Source organism: Lissotriton helveticus, chromosome 9, assembly GCF_964261635.1.
Source record: "Lissotriton helveticus chromosome 9, aLisHel1.1, whole genome shotgun sequence".
Lineage (NCBI taxonomy): Eukaryota > Metazoa > Chordata > Amphibia > Caudata > Salamandridae > Lissotriton > Lissotriton helveticus.
Window position 1 is genome coordinate 544,931,309 of NC_136070.1, and position 25,356 is coordinate 544,956,664.

At 42.7% G+C, this 25,356-nt stretch overlaps 1 protein-coding gene across 1 annotated transcript in view; it reads left to right on the forward strand.

Annotated features, from left to right (window-relative positions):
- The window catches only part of CAPN1 (calpain 1), a 245,531-nt gene extending 225,108 nt beyond the window's left edge, over nt 1–20,423 (forward strand). Inside the window, exons 14-22 of the mRNA XM_078660425.1 lie at nt 10,421–10,460; nt 10,573–10,638; nt 11,282–11,339; nt 11,539–11,603; nt 15,042–15,110; nt 15,835–15,913; nt 18,529–18,645; nt 19,554–19,612; nt 19,720–20,423. Coding sequence (XP_078516551.1) covers nt 10,421–10,460; nt 10,573–10,638; nt 11,282–11,339; nt 11,539–11,603; nt 15,042–15,110; nt 15,835–15,913; nt 18,529–18,645; nt 19,554–19,612; nt 19,720–19,746 — 580 coding nt within the window. The 3' untranslated portion in view covers nt 19,747–20,423. The remainder of the gene's footprint in view (nt 1–10,420; nt 10,461–10,572; nt 10,639–11,281; nt 11,340–11,538; nt 11,604–15,041; nt 15,111–15,834; nt 15,914–18,528; nt 18,646–19,553; nt 19,613–19,719) is intronic.
- The last annotated feature ends 4,933 nt before the right edge of the window (nt 20,424–25,356 follow it).

Genomic DNA, 25,356 nt, shown 5'->3' on the forward strand with positions numbered 1-25,356 from the left:
TGCATACACTGGATCCTCAAATTTTTCAAACCATCAGTCATTAACTATTAGGAGATGCGCCTCCATGCAGTATTGTAATAGGGCCAGGGTGGCAATGCCCCCTTCAAAGGTAGATCTACAGCATTTGGAGAGAGCCATGCGGGCTGTCCTCCGCTCCGCAAGAACTCTCTTACCAGAGCGTTGGCCTTGACAAAAAAGGACTTCCTTACCAGAAAGGGGAAATTTTGGAGTTGGTACAATAGTCTCGGTAGTGAGACCATCTTGAAGATGGCTGAGCGGCCAAGCAGAGATGGCGGGAGGGAGTGCCAGAATTTGATGTCTCCAGCCAGTTTTCCCAACTGAGAGTTCAGGTTGCCCTCATATGCCAAGGCTTTGTCTGTTGTGATAAATACTCCAAGATGTTTGAAACCTTGTGGTAATATTCGTAATTCCAGGGCAAGAGACATTTCTGTCGGGCATCAGTCTATGGGATAAATGTAGATCCGCAGACCTAAATATTCCCCAAAGATGGTTAGAATTTGCAGGACTCGTGGCCCCGAGCTGGGAGGATCATCCATGAAAACCAGGACTTCATCAGCGTATAGTGAGATCCTGTTGGGGGAAATGAGCGTCTACTATTACCCATGCTGCCAGGGGCTCTGTTCCTAGGGCAGAGAGTAGAGGGGAGACAGGAAATCTCTCACAAATGCCTCTCCTTATAGAGAACCAGGGGGAGACGGGAACCAATCCGTACCTTGGCTTGGAGTTGAGTGTAAAACAATCATATAAAGTCAATGTATTTAGGCTCAAACTGTCGATGTGCTAGCAGTGTGACGAGGTATTCCCATTCTACTGAGTCAAACGCTTTCTGAAAGTCAACCATGAGTAGGGCTAGATGGCCCGCCATGGCAGCACTCATCTCAATAGTGTTATTTGCCCTTCTAATGTTGTGCCTAGTGGCCCTCCGAGACATAAACCCCGACTAATCGGGACGTACCAGTTTACCAATCAACACAACAGTCTATTGGCCAAAAACGTAGTCCAGATTTCAACTTCTGGGTTTAATGGAGACATTGGGCGATATTCCCCGCAGCGTGTGCCTATGTGGCCCGGTTTCGTGATCACCACCATGTCTGCCATCCGGATATCTCGAGGTATATGGCCTTCGCAATATGAGTGGGCCCACCTGCGCCCCAAGAGCTTCCAAAATTCTGCTTGTACCCAATGGGGCCCATATCCTTACTCGATTAGAGCTGCATTAGGTCTTCCCCCAAGTCTTCTAATGTGACATCAACCTCCAGTATCTGTGTCTTCCGGTTCAAATTTTGGCATCGGGAGGTCCGCAACGATGTGTTTCATACCTGGCTTCCTCTCCTCCTGACTGAGGTTGTATACTCATTGGTAGTTAGTGGCAAAAGCACCTGCTATATCCTCACTGCCCTTGATGTGTATATAAAGGTCGTTTTTCGATGTAAGATATGGGAGTCTCGTTAGCATGGATTGTACACGGCCAATGAAGAGTCTTGCTAGCTTTGTTGCCCAACTGGTATTTTTGACTGCAGGTAGTTAGTCAAGCTGCCCAGGCCTCCTGTATGTGTTCCTGTCAGAGAAGCGTCTGTGTGTGTAGAGATTCCCCTAGGATTGAGTCCTCTGCCTTGGTAATGTGATGCTGTTCTAGCTCGGCAATACGAGATTCCAAGATTTTTTGTTGGGACTTCATTCTCTGGCCCTTTTTTATAGCTAATGATCTCTCTGAGGGTGGCTTTCAAGGCCTCCCCAGAGTTAACCGACCCATTGATTTATTTTCAGTATCTTTCTCTCATTTGCATCAGGCTGTGCGGTAGTAACCGGCTTGCAGGCACCACCGACTCGGTTTTCACCCTGCCGCAGATGCCCCCAGAGGGGTCCATCTGAATAGGGGAGTGATCCAACAGGCCTCGTGCTAGGATGCATGCTAGGATGTGTATACTGAGTACCCTGTGGCTCTCGGTAGTGGGGGGAGTGTGGGGGGGGGGGGGTGTAAGAAATAAGCGAGGTGAGAACATGTCTTGTGCCCATTAAAGAAGAGCGTGTATTGGTGCGCTAATGGGTAATGTGCCTGCCACACGTCTAAATGAGACATATTGCGTATAAACATAGCTAAAGTGATTGATTGCATTCCTACCGCGGGTGCCTGGGAAGAGCGGGTCAGTCGAGTCATGCACCCTATTGAGGTCTCCCCCCAGAACCCAAGGGGTTGTCAGGAGCTGCAGTAGGAGCAATCTCAGTGCTGCGATGAACTCTGATTTTAAGGGAGGAGGGGTGTAGACACAAACCCGGGACATGGGCACCATGCAGTGTCCTAATCACCGCCACATAAGGTCCCAGTCGATCATGCCATTCTTTTGATATCTCTAGAGGAACGTGCCTCCGCAGTGGTATTGCCACTTGCCGTGAGCCGCGGTGAAAGCCTGCATGAAACACACTTGTAAATCCTTTGTGTGCCAGAAAGGGTACCTTGTTGCTCATGAAATGCATTTCCTGCAGGAGGAGCATGTCCGGCTTAAATATGTGTGCTGTCCTCACAACTGCCCATCTTTTTATCTTGTCAGGATGGCCGTTTACATTCCATGAGAGAATATTGAGTCGTCCCGACGAGTCTCGTGAGTGGGGGTCAGTCATTAGGCCATTGGCGTGGTCGTATCTGTGGGAATGCTCTAGAGCCGAGTGTGCATGTGATGCACAATGATATATGAAGCCTACGTAAGTGTGTCAGAACTACACCTAAGCAAAAAAAGAGAATACCTCTCCCTACCTCAACATAGCACCCTCCTATACTTCTCCCACAAGAAGTACCTATCGTGTTGCAAATAGGGACAGTAGCCAACTGGGCTATACTAAGATGTGTGCCTCCTCTACCATGCAGCCCTTCACCCAAACAAATCCCAACCTTACCCCACACCTCCCCACCCTCCGTACACCAAAATTGCAACACAAACAACAATGAAAGAAAAGACAATGCGGGCATGGGTTACCAGCCAGCCCTTAGCACCACCACTTAGTTCTAAGCCGGATACACAGACACCTAGTGTTGTTCACTGATATGAGTCAAGCCGGGAGTCTCTGAGTACAGCAGGAGATCAGGCATGGCAGTGTTCTTTCTAGGGTCCACCCCCGACTGAGACCGACCGCCTCTCGAGATCCACCGATGTCCAGCCAACACGCCATACACTCTGAACGATGGTTCCTTCGATGTGGGGCAGAATTAGTGTCCAGGAGGACGTCCAACTCTGCCCTCCCTGACACCCCCCACACCCAACCTCATGCATTCTCCACCCACCAGAAGCATACCTTGGTTCCGCAGCTTGCCCAGTCCCATGCTGCCTCTGGGGTATCAAAAAACAAGGTGTTGTCGTGATGACCATCAGTTGGACTGGAAAGAGAAGCATATAGAGAACATTCGGGTCCATAAACTTCTGCTTCACCTCCAGGGAGGACCTTCGTTGTTGCTGGACCTTCATGGTATAGTCTGGAATAATCATAACTTGGGACAAGTGATAGGTAAGAGTCTCCAGGATGAGCACCGCTCAAAGAATGTAATCTCCGTCAGCATAGTTGAGGATGCGCTCGATGAAGAAGCATGGTGGGAAACCCACCAGTGGCTTGGCAAGATGAGCCCTGTGCGCCACCCTCGATGATAAAGCATGGTGAAACATCGTAGATGGTTACCCATCTCTTCAGTAAGTCCAGATAAACGTGGTAGGTGTGGTTCCCTCCACCCTTTCCGGGATGTCTACTATGCGTAGTTTGTTGCGCGAGATCTGCCCTCAACGTCCTCCACCTTGTTTCCAGCTTACCGACCAGTCACTGCATGGCAACCAACCGAGACTCATGCAGTTTGATGGGGGTCTTCCGTTTTGGACACTGTTTTCCACTGTTGTGACTCGTCAATCGTTTTCTGTAGATCTTGCGTAATGAGTGATAGATCGACAACCAGCTCCCTTATCTTGCTCTCCCTTATCTTGCTCTCCATTGTTACCTTGCGATCTTGAATAGCTTGTAGAGCTCTCTGACCGAACATTGCTCCCTCCACCTTGCGATCTTGAATAGCTTGTAGAGCTCTCTAACCGAACATTGCTCCCTCCACCTCCGGTGGTGCGGGTTGTTTAGTAGATTTGTCCATGTTTTGTTAGGTCACAGGACCTGTGGGTATGTCACGGGCCATAACAAAGTGGCGGATTTATAACTCCTTCCAGAACTGAATGCACATCTTTGCTCCTTGCCGGCGATTGGCTCCCTCGCCACAGTAGCAGCCCTCCGCAGCTTATTCAATTACCTTTGTTCGCCCCTTCCTGTTGATGCAGCAGTCAAGGATTCTACCAGGGCCTCATCAGACTTCAGTGTGTCCGGCGCCCCTAATGGCGTAACCTCACTCATGGTACCCACAATGCTGGGCAGTCCTTCCTGGTTGACACTCCGGCAATGAGCCATGCTTCTCGATGTTGCTGCCCCTCAACCGAGTTCCACTACCCACATGGACTCTGAAGGAGAGTTTGGCACTGTTAGTGAGATGCGGCCGGGAGAGATGTGATTGCGATCCAGCCAAACAGGGACACCCACACTTCAGAGGTCCATGTTACCCAGCTCTTCTTAACGGGTCACAGCTTGTGCAGATGTGGGAGGAGGGTGCGGGGGAGAGGGGCAACAAAACTAGGGGGAGCCCCCCCTTTAACAGCACTTCCCTCTCTGGGCCTCCTGTCCTGTCTTCACAGAAATAAGCTCCCAGCAGCTCAACGCTAGCTCTATGTTCATTGAGTCCAGGCAACTTTGGGCCCAAATTTCCATTTCCTTCTATCCAGGCCTGCCCACCTTGGGAATTGCTGTCCCGACCTGCTCAGGCCATTGACAGACTTCAGGGAGGAGGCTTTTGCTCTTGCCTGCTACCACAACTCACTTCATTCGGCATGGTAGGCCCTCTCCAGTCCGCTGCGGGATGCAATAGTCTCATGGCCGCCGCCACCCATGCGAGGTCACACCCCCTCGTGGCCCTATCGATTCAGTGAGCTGTGGCATTTTCCACTGCATTCTTTGGGGGTTAGCCCCCAACTGTAGGCTCCCAGCAGTGATCAGCCCGGAGGCTGTCGCACTCCAAACCACAGCTCCCAGAGACAATGGGGAGCGTCTCGCAGCCTGCTCCTCCGTCCCAAGGGCAGTGTGATCTAGCTGTTGGGACCATGTCCTCCACTGGTCTCAGTGGGCTCCATGGGCTCGCCACGTTCCGGGAATCACTTTAGCACATGAGGTCCTGGAGAAAGGCTCCAGTGTCTGCCGATGTCTCTGGTGGCACGGAGCTCCTTTACTGAGTGGCGGCCAAGCTTGGCTTTCACGCCACACCTCTTTCTTTATAGTTGACCTGGTTGCTGTTACGTAAATCTTCTTCTTAAGCATTCTTTTCACCTCACAAATGATAAAGAACTATTTAAAAGTGTTCTAAAAGAAATCCCCTTTCAGAAGAATCTCACTGGTGGAGTAAAATCTAGTAGTTTGTAAATGATGAGCTGTTTGAGCAAGTTTGATATTTATGCAGTTACCTTCGAAATAGACAGATCGTTAGTGAGAAACAGAGTCTTTATTCTCATGAACCTTGTACTATGTTCCATAACTCTAGATTGCCCATAATAATGTATCCCTCTTCCTTTAAAAAAACTGTAACTGATTTTTTTCCATCAGTCCAGTTTTCACATTTTTTGGCTAATCCACTTTCTCCAAAAGGAAGATCACATCACAGTCCAGAATTAAAAAGAGCTCCTCATTATAAACTTGACAGCACTGTTGAGATTATAAAATATTTGGCTACCATGGTGCTTTTCATACATGTTTAAACAACCAACCAAAACATAGCACGTTGCAGAGTGCATTCTATCACCATTTGCTTTGCCCCTCCTCCTGTCTATCTTCTCTTTGTGTTGGAGAAAATCATCCTACACAATCACACATTAGAGGGCTGGAAGAATTGCAACTTTAATTAATTGTAATAACACCTTTTGGGCAATATTCAGGAGTATCTCACTACCTTCTTTCTAACTTCTCTCCATGCTCACATATGCTAGAAAGTGAATTAAGAAACGTCTGTCACCATTTTAGAAATTAGTCATGTAAACGATGCATTTAAAATGGACATTGAGGCGGTAGCCATACTTTGCTCTGTATCTCTGATATAGTTATGTTTTCAGGTTTAGGTTTCAAATGAAACTATGTAAGTTATATTCCAGTGCCAAGAAAAATGTTGTCTTTTAAACCATTGTAAATTATTTTAAGTAATTTAGCTTTAGGGGTCACTTAGTCTTATGAAGTCTTCGATGTACACATGGGCATAGCATACGTGTGACATTTCCTGTCATCTTCTGCCCTGCTGTGACGGTGGCTGCAGTCAATCATTTATCATGGTGGAGTAGTGTTGCATTATTGAAGTGCTCAATTACAAGAGATGACATGGGCAGTACAGTCCTTGTGTCTCAACAGTGACACAGTGACCTGTTGTCATGATTGGATATTGGCTTATGTTACCGCACCATTGATAATGTCAGAGGCCTAGTACTGCCCCTTCTGTACTTCTAGATGAGGAAGACAAGCATGGTGGAGTTTGGTAAATGAGCTACTAGAATGCAATCATTCATGTGACCTATTTGGCAACTGTAATATTGGTTTACAAGTTACAAACATTGGGAAACATTAAAAGGTTTGCAGAATGTGTCTTCAGTAGAAAGTCTTCTAGACTGCAGAGACCAAATAAGCTGCTTTAGAGTAGCTTCAAACTAATGCATTAAGTTGTTAGTGCCCTGAGTATTACGGAAATTTCTACCCTGGAATGGCAAGACTTTGTTTTCATCATCAACTTGCAATGTTCTTGAAGAGTGCCTAAAAAGTATAGTCCTTATACAAGTCCACGTGTTCTACACCTCTCAGCAAAAAAGGGCAATTAACTGCTTTCACAGGCTTTGGAAGCTCAGGCAACGGAGAGACTGACTTCTAACCTGACATGCTCATTCAAAAGATGTGGAAGACATCCTACAGGGAGCTCGCCACTTTTCCTTTCCATTGATCAAGAGTTTACGTCACAAGTGGGAGGATTCTTTCCGTTTTTTTTTAAACATGTGATCTTACATCTCCTCAGACCTATGAGTTAGGAAGGTAATATGGAAAGTTCACTCTTAGAACTCTCCAGCTAAACCCAGTCTTCCCCTGGAAAACGAAATAATTTGCTCCGAAGCTGAAAACACTTGTATAACTAAGGATGTTTATAGTTAAAGCAACTAGTAAGAAAACCTTCCTCTGGACATAAGCTCTCTTCTGTAACAGGTGTTCTCATCTGACTGTCTCTTGTGTATTCTATCATACTAAGAATGAAAGGAAATAGATTAGACATGAGAATATACAGTAGTCTCTGTAGGTTACAGGCAAACTTTAAAAACACCTTATTAGTCTTCAATGAGCGATCAAATGATTCAGAAACAATAAGTTCAGAGTCATAGTATTTTCAGTCCATAGATCAGTTTAGCTCTTCCTTAACAGCATATTAAGTCTCTACCAAGAAATAAATCCAATTTCAAACAAGGCCTCCTTATAAGTTTGATCTTTCAGTTTGGTGGAAAACGTAAACATTCAAGAGTAATAACAAGGTAAACAAGAGGGTTGGAGGAAAGGTTTCAGTTCCCAATGAAGAAGTTCAGTTAGTAACATAGTTCTTGAACTAGTTCTTCAAGGGTGTAATCCCCACAGTTCCAGAAATATTACCCGAGACCTGATTAGAAAGAAACATTTAGAAAAGGATATATTCTCGTACAAACTTTTAGTTTCATTGGAAAAGGCACTAAATAACATGGACTCCCATCCGCTACAAAATGTTATTGAACAATGACTCTGAACTCCAGGAAGCAGATCTGGAAAAGCACTCCTGGTCGGAAAATGGCAAACAAGGAGTGCATTGCTTTGGGAGTCAAGAAGGTGTTTTTTCCATTTTACTTTCACAATTGATTCCGGTAAACAACTAGATCACTGACTTGAATAGTCTTTCAAAGTGATGGAAAGCGCTAAAGCAGAAATTCAGAAGGCCTTTCACTTTGTTGTTTCAATTCAATTTGTCTTGAAATGGAGTAACTCCTCCAATCCTATAATGTCAAATGATGGGATGCCCAAAGGTTTTTGAGATCTCGTCAGCCATTTCCGATTAAGGTAATAGTCTCAGATATAATTTTGATCCATATTAACCCCAACCTCCCTAATGCCATGACTCTGCATTTCAGACCGAGAAAAAAACGGTAGACACTCGATGGGCATCAGGGATATGCTAAGCCTAAACGATCTGAACTTGTGGTCACTTTGCTTGCAGCCTATCTCTGTGGCAAATTCTGGAGCTTTTGTATAATGAAGAATGTTAGTCATATGTACGCCTCCAAGATGTATTTTCATATTCCATCTAGAAAGATCATGGACTATTGCTTGACCTAAACAGTTTCCCTTTCTAAATATGTGCTTGTAAGTCAGCATCAACTCTATTTCAAGAGTATGCCCAAACATTCTCACAGTATTCGCCTTACCTTTTCATCTATGCCCCTACCTCAGTGACTTTCTGATAGCAGCACAATCTCCAATGGAATTGGCAAAAAAATCTATTGTTTTTGAGACATATTCTTTTTGACTTTTTAGATTTCACCATCAAGTCTCGGGTAGCTCCCCTTCAAGGTCTTAAGTTTGTGGGGGTTCTTTCTGCCATGTGCTTTACAGGCATTTGGGTCCCTTGACCTCTTGCATTCACGTGGATCCTCTAGCCAATGTAACAACATCTGGCCCTTCCTTGGTTTCAGCTGCACCGGCGACTGCAAAACAACATTCTGATATCAAGGAAAATGTTTTTTGTTTCTCCTTGTGGATTTAGAAATCAACCCTCCTCACGGTTCATTCCTTTCTACTACTTATCTGACCCATCTCTGTATAGTTGGGGTGCTTACTCCTAGGACCTCTGGACTCTCAGATTATGGTCAGCCAAGAAAAGAAGCCCAAGTATGGTTTAAAGCTGTTGTTCTGGGGTTAAAGTAATTTTTCCTCTTTTGCAGTTGAGTTGTCCAACCCTTTGAAGACAACACAGTAGTGCTGTTCTCTGGAAACAAAAGTGCAGAAATGAATCTGGCTCCCTGAGCTTTGTAGCTAGCCAGATTTGCGATTGGGGCGACAAAACATTTTTTGGGAGTGGTTTCATCTGGAAGGACGACCTACCCAAGCACTGTCAATGTCATAGCCATTGTGTGATCACTTGGCTCACCTTCAGGAAGTGGAATATCTTCCAATAGGCCTGTGTGTACTACATCTGGTTGAAAGAACGGGTTCAATAGGAAAGGCACAACATCCGATAATAGCTAGGAAAATTCCTCTAAGGCTCTCTTTCTTCAACTCCCTATATGCATAGTAATTTCCGGAAAGTCAGTAATGACGGCTACTTCATACTTTCCAAGACCGATTAGTCTGGGTTTTTGCCCACTCAGTAACCCATTGTTTGAACTTCCACACGGTCTGGGTCTTGTATTTCGGCAATAGTGAGTGTTTCTCCATTCTACCTGACCATACGAGCCCGAATCCTGAGAAACTCAATTAAGATCTTCTGGACTAGTCAGAAACTCGCATTACAATCCAGGTGCAGCCAGGAAAGATTGTATCGGAATAAGCAAATGGCTTTACAATTAGGATATTGATTATCAACTTAACCCTCTACAGGCTGTTATGTCTTAACATTCATGGCACATCTAGCTAGTTCCTCGGAACATCCTTGGCAAATCAGATGTCCTGTCGCTGTCATTTCTATTTGTGTTTAATTTGCATGTTTGCCAAAATAGGCACACTTTGTAGCAGTGATTTAATTCCATATTGGATTGTCTGTTACTGCAGACTGCCTTGTTAGAAAATCAATCTGAAGACTGGTTTGTGCTTCTGGGGCGTCTCAGAATTGGATTTAATCACCCATGTAACACTGTACATTATTTTACCAACTGTTAATGACATATGCTCAATGTGCCTTTTTATATACTATGTTTCAGTGAATTTGTCTTGCAAAATGCTTTTTGTGTAAATTTGGTATTGTATGTTTTTGACCTTTTCTATAACACTGACTGTATTACCTGTTTCCTCATACAGCAGTATTGCCCAATACCCTCATATGAGAGAATTTAATTTGATGATTGATAAAGACAACGGAAGTGCGCAGTGCCTGACTAGGGGGAAACATATAAAAAAATGCTATATAACCAAAGCCTTGAAAGAAAGCGCTTTTATGTAACAAATTGAAAAAGGATTGATTATTATATTCATAAACCCTTTAGAGGGAGCCTGCCATTTCAGTTGTACTCATTTACACCCTGAACTGCATATCACTTCTTGTATGATGTATGATGTCCTTTACCTTTCTTTGCAGGGTGATGGATGACCAGATTTCAGCAGATCTCCCAGATGAGGTAAGGGCCACCAGTTGATCGTTCTCCCGGTTATGCCCCTTTCCATCCCAACACCGACGATGACTAAGAACTGCGCAATCAAATAGACTGCTTTCTTTTATTTTTTTCATAGGTGATGCTGTCAGAACAGGAGATTGACAATGCATTCAAGAGTCTTTTCAGGCAGTTGGCTGGTCCTGTAAGTGAAGGCTGCCTCATACTGGGAAGTTGCTTTGATCATGGGCTGAGGGTGGTGTCCACATTTGGCTTTCCTGAGGAATCATCCCCCCTCTGTGTTCTAAGCATGACTGAAGAACAGATGAGGAATCTGGATCCCTGGTTGGTTCCAGGCACAGTGAGGGATGAGCAGTAGATCCAGCCTTTGGGATATTAATCATTCAGTTGCAGTACTGGAACCCACTCACAACTCTACAGTAACACATCTATCTTCGCATGCAGGAAGCAACACCCCTACCACTTTAATACAGCTGACCTACATACAAACCGTCAAGGAACCTCAATTTTGAGCTGCAGAATCTCTGCTCTTCTAGTCATATCATAAGTTCTGATGTCTTCTTCTGTGACATAGTTGAGGCCAGATCTCTTGTATTGCAGCCTACTCTCAAATATTACTATACTGGAGTATGAGCTCAGCCATGATCTGCAGAACTGAACTATGCGAATGCTGGCAAAGTAACGTATTATTAGAACAGGACCCCATGTACAGCCTTCCCCCTAGTTCTGACTCGCATGGCCCACAAAGTCTCCATATTTACCCTAATGCTTGTTTGTCAAAGTGTGCCCTTTATTTTTGTCATTTGTTTTTTTCTTTTCCTGTGTAGGACTTGGAAGTCAGCGTGAAGGAGCTTCAAACCATTCTCAACAAGATTGTAGGGAAACGTAAGTGGCGATCTCTCTTACTGGAGGATGAAGCTATGATGTCTAAGCTTACTGGCTGTGGATTAGACCCTGTCCATGATTATGAATCCATCATCTTTGACACTGGTTTGCCCAGGGGATCATCACCCCTTGTAGTACACCTTTTGCTTTTAGTTTCATCCAAGACTATTGGCTGCAACTTTTTATCTTTTCATTACAGACCAAGACCTCCGAACAAAAGGCTTTAGTATGGAGGCATGCCGAAGCATGGTCAACCTCATGGATGTATCCTTCCTTAAGACTTCCCTGACCCTGTGCTGACAGCAATGCATATATCTCCACCTATTCTCTGCTCTTGTATACAATAATTATGATTGAAAAAAGATAAATGGAAGAGCTAGAACCGTAGACTAATGAGTTTGCCTGAAGAACAAGTGCAAGGGATATGTCATGAATTAAAGCAAGGGAAGAACTTAGAGTAATGCAATTAACAGTAAGTATTTGAAACATTACCCTTTCGACCAGCCTTCCTCATATTCCCATTACTATCTTAGCAAAACGAACCAGGATAACTGAACATTGAATGCTTCGATTTTAATAATCACACCATGACCCCCTAATCATTTTCAGAAATGGACAGTGAAGCCCTTGTAGCTACACCTACAAATCTCTACTGTGGAGGTGCCTGGATTTTCTGCCATAAAGGCTGGCATTCCTCTGGTCGATCTGCCCTGAACTCCAAAAAGGGAAGGAAATCCGGTAGTCTTACAGGCCAGAGTAATCCGAGACCTAATCCATTTGCTAAGGGTTTGCATTAACGGCTTGACTCTCTTTTTGGCTGGCCCAAAGTTCACAAACAGGGAGGGTGAAACCCTGAAACCTGACACACTGTCCAGACAACAGAAGACTGCTCTTCTCCATCTAGTGAATGTAGATTCCTTTCCACTGAATCCCTAAGAGAGGGAAAACACTGGGAGAACTATCTCCTGATCCCTGTGGAATGCAGAGTTTACGCTGGACACAAAGGAGGGACCTAGGAATAATTGAGTCATTTGAAACCCTAAAAAGGGGTGTTTATAAGACAAGGTGATGTAAGGCCATAAGGCCCGCCTCTATCTTGAGCAAGCCGAGGCTCCATTTTCTGTATATTTGCAGAATCATCGACATGTCTGCCTTTGTGGGAACCTTTAGTCCTAATGAAATGCCGTCCTAGAGGAAGGGCAGAATTTGAACAAAATTTGCCTTCTGCTGAAGTAAACCTTTTGACCCACACCATTTACTGAGAGTACAAAGGAGAAGCAAAGAGATCCATTTTCAGATGCTTCCACATTTGGCATATCCGATGAAAAGATAAGAGGGCTTAGGAGGAAGTGTAGCAAATAAGGGCTCACCCTGCTCAGCTTGTCTGTATTTGATAACCCCTGAATGAGAATGGCCGAGATTGATATTACAGTTTTCCTTACCCAGTCGAATATCTCATCTGATATTTTGGACCAAGAAACTAATCTCATTTCTCCCTGTCTCATTAAATATGGCTTTGTCATGTAGTCTTTCCTAACTAATACCAACTTGCCCTTCAATAGGTTAGAGAACTGAGAAAGAGTGCTAAGTGACTAGCTTCCAACACGGCCCTTTGAAACGGAGGTCACAGGCCCTAATTCTGATAAGAATCAATACATGCACTCTTTCTCATGTACTGGCATCTGACGTATTTTAAATGAGGTATAGTTGATAAAAGAATACTTAGGAGATTCTGAGAGTTCAGTCACCAATGTAGTTACTAGGGTACTGTCTACATCAAAACCTGGATCGAAAGGTACTGAGAGTTGGAATACCAGTGGGCTATGTTGTACCTCATCACTTTGATGATGTGAAATTGAATCCAAGGCACCAGAATAAAGTTGCAGCTAAGTCCTGTCCACCTGTTATTAGTCTGCTGCTGAACTTCTGAGAGTTCGCATAAATAGGGATGTATCAATAAGTATCTTGGAGGCTGATAGTAGCTCCAATGGAGCTCATGGAAATGATAATTGGAATGTGACCATTCTTTTTTTTATTTTTTATTTCCTTATTAGTTTTAACAACAATGTAATTGTGAAAACATATGCACCTTTAACAGCCATAAAGATGTGGTTAAGATTCACAATCATATTACATTAACATCTCTGACAGACATGTAGTACTTGCAATGCAAGGGGGGAAAATGGAGGGGGATGGGTCAGTAGTTCGGTGTAGGTCTTGTCCAGTTAATTGGGTGTATTGGGGACCGGGGGCCGACCCTTTCTAAATGTCCAGCACCTTTCCGGGAGTCGGGATTTACACAAGTTCACATTTGGTTATCATACTTAGTAACAGCAAATTCATTTGACACTTTTTTGACTGTCTGTCTCTCTGAGAGTGTCTGCAATTGTGGGATCCCACGTGGCGTTGTCAACATGCCCTTGCCACCTTTGTTAAGTTGGATTCAGAGGAAATTTTCTTGGAGGTGTTTGAAATCCATGCCAGGATAGATACACTGCCCAGTATTTGTGGCACCTCTGGTCTCTCCTCACAGTGCCCCTTTACCAACCATTGCCATTGCATGGGCCACTGCAGTTGTGCTGCTGCATAGTATAATCCATAACTGGGGGCTCCCAGTCTCCCTCCTAGCTGTGGGCTCTGTAGTGTATGTAGTGCCACTCGTTTTCTACCATTACCGCCAGATGAGGCTTGTTAGGAGACCATGAAGTGTCTTGAAGTATCGGTTGAGGAACACCGGCAGTGCAATTAAGAGGTATAGAGGCCTTGGCAATATTACCATCTTTCCTATCGCCACTCGACCCATTGGGGAGGTAATACGGTCCAAAATGATAGTGAACTTTTGATCGAGGCCAGCACCCTTCCCAGATTGCCCCCAGTAAGGTCGTCGGTCGTGTGGTATACATGCACTTCCAGGTATTTAAGTGTTAAGTCACCATGCCAGTCTGGTAGGTGAAACTGCACTCTACAGTGATTGGTAGTCAATCCCAAAGGGTAAAGACAAGATCTATCTCAGTTGCTTTTGAGGCCCAATTTTTCCCTGAATGTCTCTAATAGTTCCATGAGCCTTGGGAGGGTTTCATGTATATTTTGGAGGTAAGTCAGGGCATCATCTGCATATAGAGATATCCCATGTCATTTGCCAGGTGCTTGCATTCCCCTGTCTAACACCTTTGTGTGCAGTAGCCTACCAGGTCTTCCATGGCCAGCGTGAGGATCAGTAGGGGGAGGAGGCAGCCCTGTCAAGTTTTTCTTCCTATATCAAAGCTATCTGATACGATCTGCCCCATTTTGACCCGGGCCACTGGGTGACTGTATAGTGTTCATATCTAGCTGAGAAATATCAGGCCCATGCCCATTCTCTTGAATACTGACAGGTGATAGGACCAAATAAGAGTATTTAGTGCCTTTTCAATATCGAGAACCTCTGCTAGGCAGGTTGGGTTTGCCGCCGTGTGTTTGCCTAGGAGGTTCAGCAATCAACTGATATTGAGAAAGGTGCTCCTGTCTGGTATAAATCCATTTTGTTCTGATGGACCAACAATCCCACAATTAGTAGCGTCTGTTCAGCAGTATTTTCCCCAATATTTTATAGTCGAGGTTAAGCATGCTCTCCTTTAGCTATAATAAGGCTCTTGAATTGTAAACCTTCTTTCTCTATTGGAAATCTTGTCCTATTGCTTCTCCTTAACTGCGTGGTTCCAGAAAGATGGAAATGGGAAGCTCGGATTGGTGGAATTTAATATCTTATGGAACAAAATCAAGAACTATCTTGTAAGTCCCCCTTCCTTCGTCACTTTTTAAAATAAACTTTACAGTTTGCAGCAATGTTAAAAGGTTGCCTTACTCTAAGGGACAGGTACTGTAGAAAAAAAATACCAATTTGGTGATGTCCTAGGGAGACTTCTAGCCCCTGTGGCAGCCCAAATTGAGGACAAATCTGTCTGCAACAATCCTTAAAAAGGAGTCTCTCCTTCTCTAAATGTTAAACCGCATAGCCAAACCCATCTCTATTGGCAATTGTATGTTTTTAAAATTTTTTTTTTACTTTTTAAGGTCATTTTCGGAAATAAAGTATACTAATAATATTGGGATTATTTATTTGGAGATTTCTATGTTGATTCAGAGTCTTCTATTTCAGCTAACTTCTAGATTTGTTTCACATACTTGTGGGGAGTACCTGCAGTCTTAGCAGCTGCATTTTATGTGACACTTTAAATGTAGTATTAATAACTTATTTCAGGATTCATCATCTTCAGAGAGATATGAATTTGTAGCTCAAGAAGATGGGAACATTGTTACCCAGTCCCAGCTTCAAATTGTGCGGTATTTATTTTGGAGAATAGTTGTGGTATATTGACAATTTGTATGTAAATGTGCATGACTGTAATTCTTTTTTGGAAGAATTACACTGTTTATTAAAGTTTCCAGTGAAACCCCATCCCACTCACCCCACTTATCTCATAGGCTGTTACTTCTGTGCCTCTCTTCTTTGCAGACCATCTTCCGTAAGTTTGATGTGGACAAGTCTGGGAGCATGAGCGCTTATGAAATGAGGCTGGCCATTGAATTTGCAGGTGAGTTTGAGTTGTCTAAAGACCGCTTTTTGCTTTGGGTGGTTGTTTGATGGGACATGATACCTTTTTACTTTCAGTATGTCTTGTTGTGACTTCATCAAGTGAAGTTGTGTAATAGCTCTATATTTTAAAGCTTGCTCTGCAACCGTTCCTCACTTTTTCATCACCACCACTGTTGCAAAGATCATTGGTGGGACCAAGCTTTATTGTAGAAAGACCAGTCACATTGGTGTGGGACTCACAGAGTGTGATGTGATTGCAATAGAAGAGGCATGCCAGTGGGTATTTCACAGAAACCAGATAAAGGTAACACAGTGTGTTTTATATTAAGTCATTGAAGTTTGAATATTGGACTATTGTATAGACTTGACTCCCCTATAAAATATAAATACAATATATACATGACACGTTAGAGAATGTCAAACTGTACAGCACTTTAAATCTGTCTCATACATGTTAACAAATAATGTTGCAACTTGAATCAAGGCATTTGCTATAGTTTATCAGATTACGTGGTGCTTTAAGAACAGTTTTTTGCGTGATTTTTGGCTTTTGCATCTACTGTGCCTAAAGGCTTAATAGCTTCATTGTTCAAGGATATTAAAGGAATAATGTATGTTCTGGATGACATTCTGATATATGAAAGCACTGCAAATGAACACTACATGTGGTAGTGATAGGTTTTAAAGGTAAACTGGTTGAATATACAGAAATGCAAGGCCAGGAGAAACGCCTACCAGGCTGAAGAGGGTATTAGACCAAGAAGGGGGTTGGTGGAGGAGTCCGGAATGGCTAAATCAATCAAAGACAAAGATTAACTAAGTCCTATAGAATAGTATATGAAAACCTTTAGACGATGTTTCAAAAGTAATTTAACATAGAACAAGCATTTAAAAAAAACACTTGTAATGTTATTCGGAGGACTGAGGGAAAAATGACAAATGCTCCTTTTCATGTAAAATGTAAGGCTATGTTGATGGTAAATGCGTGCAAGCCTTTATGGGTTGGGAACAGTATTGCCACAAGTGTAAAATTATTTAGCAATTGCTGTACTGCATAAGCATCAATGGCTCTGACAGTGATTGAGTGCTGATACCCGTAGAAAGTTATCTCGTCTTTATGGAATATGGCACATTTTGAAGACTTATGGGGAATTTGTATTAAGTTAAAATCACACCATGAATGCCCTGGTGAACTTGTAGACAGTGAATGCTCAGTGCTGGCTTCCTCGAAGACATGGTGATCGTAAAATATAATTTTTGGTTATTTGCAGTAGAAGAAAAATGTGGTAAACGATCTGTTTGTGTGGAAAGCCTGTCAAGGGCGAGGAAGGAGACGAGCATTTTGATCGAATAGTTCTCGGTAGGTTGGGAGGAACAGAAGGGCGATACCCCTAACGTCTTTGAGGCAGAAGCTCATATAGATATAAAGACAGCACAGCACACAAGAGTCATTTGGGATGCAGTTATCTGAAGCGAAAAATAAAGACGTGATATATGTACCCCTGATTGGATGAGGAACTTGGCCAAATTGTCAAGCATGTGTGAAGCGTGACAGGCGGTGTGCAAGTACAGCGCATCACTGCTGAGTCCTGTGCAGGTATCCAGAGGCGCGTACCAGAAGCTGGCAATGGATTTAATAAGATCCAAGTATGCATGAGATAAAGGAGCTACATTAGGGCTAATAATGATTATTTTAGGAAATGATAGTAGCAACAGCAATTACGGTAACATGGCACAGAAGCCTGTTTATGAAACTGGTCTTGAGTTAAGAGGCTTTGTGTGATATGGTCACTAAAAGTAGGGGAACTGTTCTGCCCTGTAAGGAGGAAAGCATTTTTGAAGGAATTCAGGGTCACATACTGCCAGATTACATGATGTATTCCACAATGGAATGAAATGTTGGAGTAGGTGATTAGTAGTTCAGTAATGAACAGTATACAGAAGGAGATAAGCAGCTGGACTGTTAGCTTGTAACAGTCACATGAGATGGTGGTCTGGGATACATAAAAAAATCAGCAGCCAGAAAAGATCCTGTCACAACTTCCCAACCTGCAAATGTTTTTTCCTTACTTCTGCTAGACTTTTTAACCCTGGATCCAGTGATGGGACTGATTAGGAGTCGCTAGTGAGATTAATTATTTAATTTCCCTTTTGTATTCTCCAGGCAGCACTGGGCCACTAGCGATGACCTGTGAACAGATCTGGGCAGTAAACATCAGTCCTGTCAACGTCACTATGTATGAAAGGAAGCTGCCTCCTTTAGATTTGCTGTGCATATTAGGCATTACAAGCTTACAGAGATATCGCTTATCTTGAATTCTTTTTTTCTCTACATCTCATTCCACCTCAGCGGGGCTGATCCCTGACTGTAGTGTTACATTTTCAGATCCCTAATAAGTAGGCCTAAAAGTAGCTGAAAACATCTGAGGTTCAGCTGAAGATAGAAAAGTACCCATTGGTCACACCACCATCCAGCTCCACCCGTCTTCCTCATTCCTTCAGAAGTAGTTCCAACATTTCAGATTCTCCTCAAGAGCCTGACATTGGAGTGAAAGTGAAGAAATTATGTCACGCTGTCACTGAAGTGTTTTTTGTTTTTCTCTTTTTTTACAGGTTTCAAACTGAACAACAACCTGCACCAGCTTATCATCACTCGCTATGCAGAGCCTGATCTGGCTATTGACTTTGACAACTTTGTCTGCTGCCTAGTGCGACTTGAAACCATGTTCAGTGAGTGTCCTTTGACTCTGTGTTTAGAGTGATGAAGGGGGCCTCAAGTTTTGCTTGTTTCAATTTAGCCAGTCAGAGGACGGAAGCCAAGAGTTACAAGAGACAGATCCTTCTCTCGCCACTTAAGGGTGATCCCTTTAAAAAGAGGAAAGGATTTGAAAGTGCACAAAACTGAACCTCACCACTGTGGTCGCTAGATAGGATACTTCAGATAGGTTTAGGACTGAATGGGCCTTCAGGGTGAATGACGCTCACAGCCCTAGAAGGTGATTGATGTGCAAAGCTGCAATGATTAAGGGTTGTGGGAGCATGGACTCCCTGTCAATATGGTGGCCGCTTCCATGGGCTTTTAAAGTCCTTTTCCCTTGAAATAATTTAAGAAGCCAGTCGTGAAAATTAATGCAAGACTAAAAATAAAATTCCTGTTGCCATGCATATTAATTCAATAAAATATTAGAGTTAGTGGAAATGGTGTTGTACACCCACTGATACCTGATGACATCACATTGGATTGTAGTGTTCTATACATAATGCTTTCCATACCTCTTACGAGGCCTAACTGGCTTTAGTGTTTGTTGAGAAAGTACTATAATTAACCCCTCAACTACCTTCAATTTGGTGCTGAGGGCTTGGCAGTGGCCAAAGAGGGGAACCTTGGAAAGTAAAAGTAGCGTGCAATGTTTACTTTCAATTCCTGCTACTGCCTTCATGACTTCTGAGTCCAGGTATATCATGCCCACTGCCACGGGTACCAAGAGGCAAGTGAGAAGTAGCCGCTGTATTTTCTTGATACCCTAATTGACATCTATGGCTGTTGTCTTGACTTGTAGCCTGGAGAAGGACTAGAATCTAACTAAACAGCTTACTCATGAACACTGATAACAAACCCTCGTTCTTTCGTCCTACAGGATTCTTCCAGGGAATGGACACACAGAAAGAAGGAAGGGTCCTCTTTGACCTATTTAAGGTAAAGTAATTCATTTCCTACAGAGTGGTTCATGGGGAATGGTATGTTTGTACCTTGCTTCATTTATTGTATTATTTTTATTCATTTTTGTTTTTTGTCCTCTGCAGTGGTTACAGATGACCATGTTTGCTTAGAGACGAAGTCATAGTGCCAGCTGTACCTACATGTTTACCACTGGCAAGCTTTGTGTACCCAATGCCTCCCCGAGTGCCTCTCAGATGAGAAGTGGCGAAGCTTGCTCTATATATATAGCACTTTCTACTAGTCCTTCGCTCCCTGTGGACAACCAGTCTTCACCCTACCCCTCTGGCCTGGGGTGCTTCAAATATACATTTTTCACCCTCACTGTTGGATAATGGATCATAACTACGTCCCTGTTTATCCACACCCTCATGATGAGCTTCTGAAAGCACGAAGGATGACCATGGACTTAAGTCAGCGTACGCCATTACTTCATCTCATTAGGCCACAGCAGCCTTGCACATGTGCCTTTGGGTGTAATCGTGCCTGCCTTGCAACATACCTCATGGCTTTGGGGCTGCCAAATAAGAAGCTGTGTGGATAGATAATCAGTGCATGGAATAAACAACTTTAAATAAACAGTCATGAGATGTGCCATTCCGACAGCGTCCTGAGCATTACATCCACCACTTTTCTTGATTTTGTCTCCTTCTAAATTACTCATGATTAGTTTGATATGAGTTATCCACCATATTTACGAAGAAGTTATTGATGGTGTATTTTACCTACAGTTCTAACGTAAATCACAGTCAGATGTGCATATAAATATAAATTTCTACAGTTATCATGATGTATGTCTTGTTGTGGCACGATTTGTCACCATCTTTGTTTTCCATTCTTGGTCAAAGCCAGTCTTGCTTTATTTGTCCATTTTATCAGGAAATGTACTCACTTGCTCACAAAAAGTATTTTTCTTAAATGAGAGACGGTGTCTTTTAACTAGCTACCTTACTGATTGCAGACCATCCCAGGTATGGGCCATCTGTGTACGGCTTTCTAAGAATTCCAGCCTCATTTCTCTTGATGATCATAGCTTTCATTTGAAAGTTTTTAGAGTTTTCCAAACATTCTTTCATCTTCTACTCCTGAAGAAACAAGCCTTAAAAATGTGTATGTTGTTTACACTCTCACCTTTGATGGAAGTGGATAAAAGCGCCCATATTTCATTGAGGCGAAAGACAAAATGCCCACTGTCTTCTATTTTCAGATTTTTCTGAATTTGCTCTTGCAAATATGATTTGGTAGAAGTGCCATATTGAGTGTTATAAAACCATTTAATTTGTTAAATGCATCTGCACCACCCCTCCATTCCGGCACAGCAAGTCTCCCTTACCCACTCCAAACTCCACCAAGGACTATCAATTGCCTTTTCAGTGCCTTATGGAATGTAATTGACCTGAACAGACTAAGACAATGTATTAAACAATTCTGCTTGATCAGAAGAATGCTTCCAAGCGAGAAAAGCCAAATACACATTGTGCGGAGTGTTCTCTCACTGTAAGTGCAAGAGTAGTCAAATACTGTAGGAACCAATCTTTTTTCTATTTATATGTACCATTATTGTGATGTAACACACACCTGTTTATGTCTGGGAGGCAGTGCATAATTTGTGCCTTTGGTTGTAGGGTATTGGCACCAACACATATTTTTGGGGGGCAGGACTTTTTTTCCATAAACATGTTTTGACAGAGAAAAAGAGAAAGAAAATGAAAAGCAGTGCCAAAGGGATCAAGTAGGGAGGAAAAGGCATCTGCTGTAGTGAGGTAAGGAACTAGGAAGTGTAGGGTGATGGAAGAAAGCGTCATGATGTATAATCAAAATTATTTCTGAATAACAACAATGGTTCCCGCTGGGCATTTTCTAAGCCTAAAATTCTAAAGCAAAGACAAGAATGTATTATTCATCTGTAAGGCATTGAACCATATTTAATTACTGCAGAGACCTAACATTGGTGCACTTGGTAGCATGACAAGTTGAGCCTAGTGGAGATTGCCGAATGACTATGGTGATGTTGATATGTGAATTCTGTTCAGTCTGTCGTTGGACACAAGCCAGAACGGAAGCAAGAAATTCAAATTGACCATTCATGATCCTAAGGACGGATTTGGAACTTAGATATAAAGGTCATACATGACTTTTTTGTCACCGTGAATCTGCTTCCTCTATTCTGTCCTGATAAAGGCTCTTATTTAAGTAGCAAAAGGAGTTGAAACGTAGACATATTACAATGTTGACTACCAAAGTGTGTAGTACCCAAAATTTACTCGAATTTTGATTTGCTTAGTTTGAAAAATGTTATACTACTTGCACAAAATTGTGAATTGATTATCCTTTGTAATTCAGCACCAGCACACTCATTTTCATTATAGTCACTAATCGCTTTACACTGTGCTGGTTTTGGAGCACCTGTTCTATTGAACTTTGTAAAAACTAAAAAGATTTGACAGTAATAAATACACTGTTCAATGTTTTACAGATGAATAATACATTCTAGTCTTTGCTTTAGAATTTAAAGCTTAAAAATTACCAGAGGGAACCATTGTTGTTATTTCTAAGTAATGTTCCCAGGTTCTCGGGAATACCGTGTGGCCCCATAACGTTTTTAGTATAATCAAAATTAGGCAGCCCTGGTATTGGCCAATCCTGGCATTTGGCAGCCATGGTAGTTACCTCCAAAGTAAAATGTCTGGTCCCTGTACTTGCGTTTTTTGTTTTTTCAATCAAGCACTTATGGTAGGCATTCTGATGTGTCCGTGTCATTAGCATGTGTAGGAGGCCCGGTGAGACCAAAGTCTCCCTCGTCAGGCTTCTTAGTGCCTTCCCATACATGCCTCTTTTCTGTTTTTAAAATGTGGTTGGTGCAGAGGGCAGCGGGTCTGAAAGTGGTGGCTTACATGACGCCGTGGTTAATTTGGGATATGGTGCTGAAGTAAGGAAAGCCCATGTTTTGACTCCACTATGACGACTCCTACTCCTGTGCAGCTGATAACAGACAGGGCTCAAGGAAGGGGCCATACATAACATAACATTTTAAAGTTTGAACCTTGAATAGTAGGGATTTTTCCAACTTAGTGTTCTCAGTGACATAGACAACTTGAGCTTCACTCTGATTGTCTATTTGATGTTACCCACTGAAAGAGTTAGTGAAAAGTATCCCCATTACTTACTGTTGGCCAGCTATGATCCTACATTTTACAGATAGTTACTCAGGTGACACTATGACCCATCACCTCATTGGAACCAAAATATGAAGTGTAACTCATTTTTCAGGAGTCCCTGACAGCACTGCTGGGTTTGGAGAAAAACAAGTTACAATTATTTATTACATAAATGATCATGTCCCCTCTGCTTTACTCATTACCTCTCGCTGCAGAGGCAGAGAATTACAGTATGGGCAACTAACATTTTGCCATTTTGCAGCCTTGGCTTTTTTCGCATAATTATGGATTTGCTGAATTTGCCACATTATCAATCATCTGCTGCATAATCTAACAAAGAAATGTAAACTGCTCAAAAGTTACTAAAAGTGTGGCGACATATGATCGTGTGCGGTGGAAGGCCCTTTACAAAGGTAAACTGGTCATCTTTCATTTGCTTTTTTCTTTATTTAGTTGTTAAACTGACTCTAATGAGGTGAAATCTTTGCAAAGACAGTATTACAAAATGTGCTGCATTATGCTGTATAATTTAGTCGACCCTGCTGCATGATTTCGTACTCTCCAGTGACCCTGATTACAGTTTATATGAGCAGAGGGACCTAAGAAACAAAGGGACACGTGTACAAAGTATTTTTGCAGTAGTAAACGGCCAATCGTGCCATTTCTGACTGCACAAATGCTTTTACGTATGTACAAAACACAAATTGCGATTCGGTAACACTACTGAATCACACTTTGTGTTTGTGATTCGGTATTTAGAAGAGACTTGTTTAAGGCGTCCTTCTAAATACCAAATCTCAATGGGAGGTATGTATGTTTTGCAACCGATTTATGGTCACAAAATCTTCATATTTTACTGACTCCTGGAGGAGGTGGTAACCCATTCGAAAATAGAAAGGGGTCTCCAGGGGACCCCTTCACTTTAAAGAATGGAAAACAAATATTTTTATGAACAGGCAGTGATCCCATTGACCACTGCCTGCTCTTATAAAATGAAACTGAAAAGTGTATTTTTTCTTTTTAAATGCATCCTGTTTTCCTTTGAGGGAAAAGGGCTGTATTTAAAAAAAAAAAATAGGTTGCTTTATTGAAAAGCAATCATAGACATGGGGGATCTGCTGACCTCTGCAGGCCACTATCCCTGAGCGAATCCCAATTAGGAAATCGGTATTCCTAATGTTAGTACATCAGGCCCAAAGTGTTTTGCTTTTTAGCAAGAAGGGTGAAGCTCTTTTGCCCATCTGAAAATTGACGATCAAGGAGAGTACTCCATATCATGTCTGCTGACCCATCAGAGCACCTCATATAATTGGCCAAAGATACTTGAGATGGCATAACACATCAGATCAGTCACTGTTATCTAACCTTCATTACTTATTTGCTCCTAATCCTTTAATACACCATTTAATGCCCCCAGAATCTAGTGCACATCACTCGGCAATTTTATGAGTAACAACTATGTTTGTGTGGGGGTGAGGTCAGGAGTCATTCTCCCGAAATATAGTGCCCACACTGATGCACTATGCTAAGTAATAAACTTTCACTGTATAGTGAAGGGCACCATCTGAAATGTCAGTCTTGTATAATAGCACTGCTCGTGTTGTAATCCTTGTGCTTTTTTCCCCGCTAGGCATTGTCCTTGATTGTTTATTTCCACTTACTGTAACCTGCATTGGATATAAGGTATCATCTGATGCAGTGTGCATAGGTCCTGTCGCGTGAACTCGCATGCCTGTGTGGTGACGGCTGTGTGCACCTGCACCCTGTTTGGAGTAGCACATCCTGGGTATATGCTTCTTTTATATTATGGAACATTTTTAAAAATAAACGAAAGAAAAACACTATCTACATGCTTCCTGATTTCTGTGTGGGCACGTGGTCGCTGTTGTGTCTGTGGTTACTCATGTCTTTGTAGCGACTTGTTGTAGCAGATTTCCTTGCTCTGCAAAAGTGTCTTAGATAATTATGTGTTTGGGGAGGAACATGTGCAGCATGCCTCTATCGCAGGTTCAATACTTCTTCATTCTCCTGCCAACTAGTTTGATTCGTATGATACAATTTACTTTTGCTAATGATTTTGTTTTAGATTTCTGATAATAATTAAATGACTCATTACCATATCACCCTCAATCCACAATGTACCAGGACATCGCCTTAACCTAACATTATGTTCGAGGCAAATGAGCTGCAGATACTACACTGTGCATTAGATTGCCACCTGGTGTTGGGCTCGGATGATTGCATGTTGTTGTCGTCTTGGAAGAAGTCTTTTGTAGTCACAAGATAGGTGACTTCTCCCTTGGACGATAGTGCGCATGGGCATCGGCTCCATCCTTAGATTGTTTTTTTCCGCTACTGGTTTCGGATGAACCTTTTCTGCTCAGGCTCAACATCTACTTTTCAAGTACTTCGAAGCGCAAAAACGTATTAAAACTTCACCTAACTACCTTCGATATCGACTAACATCGTTTTGACTCCATCAGCTCAATTCCGGTCATCGACGCGGGCCGTTGGGCCTATCCACGCCATGAGGCCTACACCTCATGGAAAGGACGCCATTCAAAA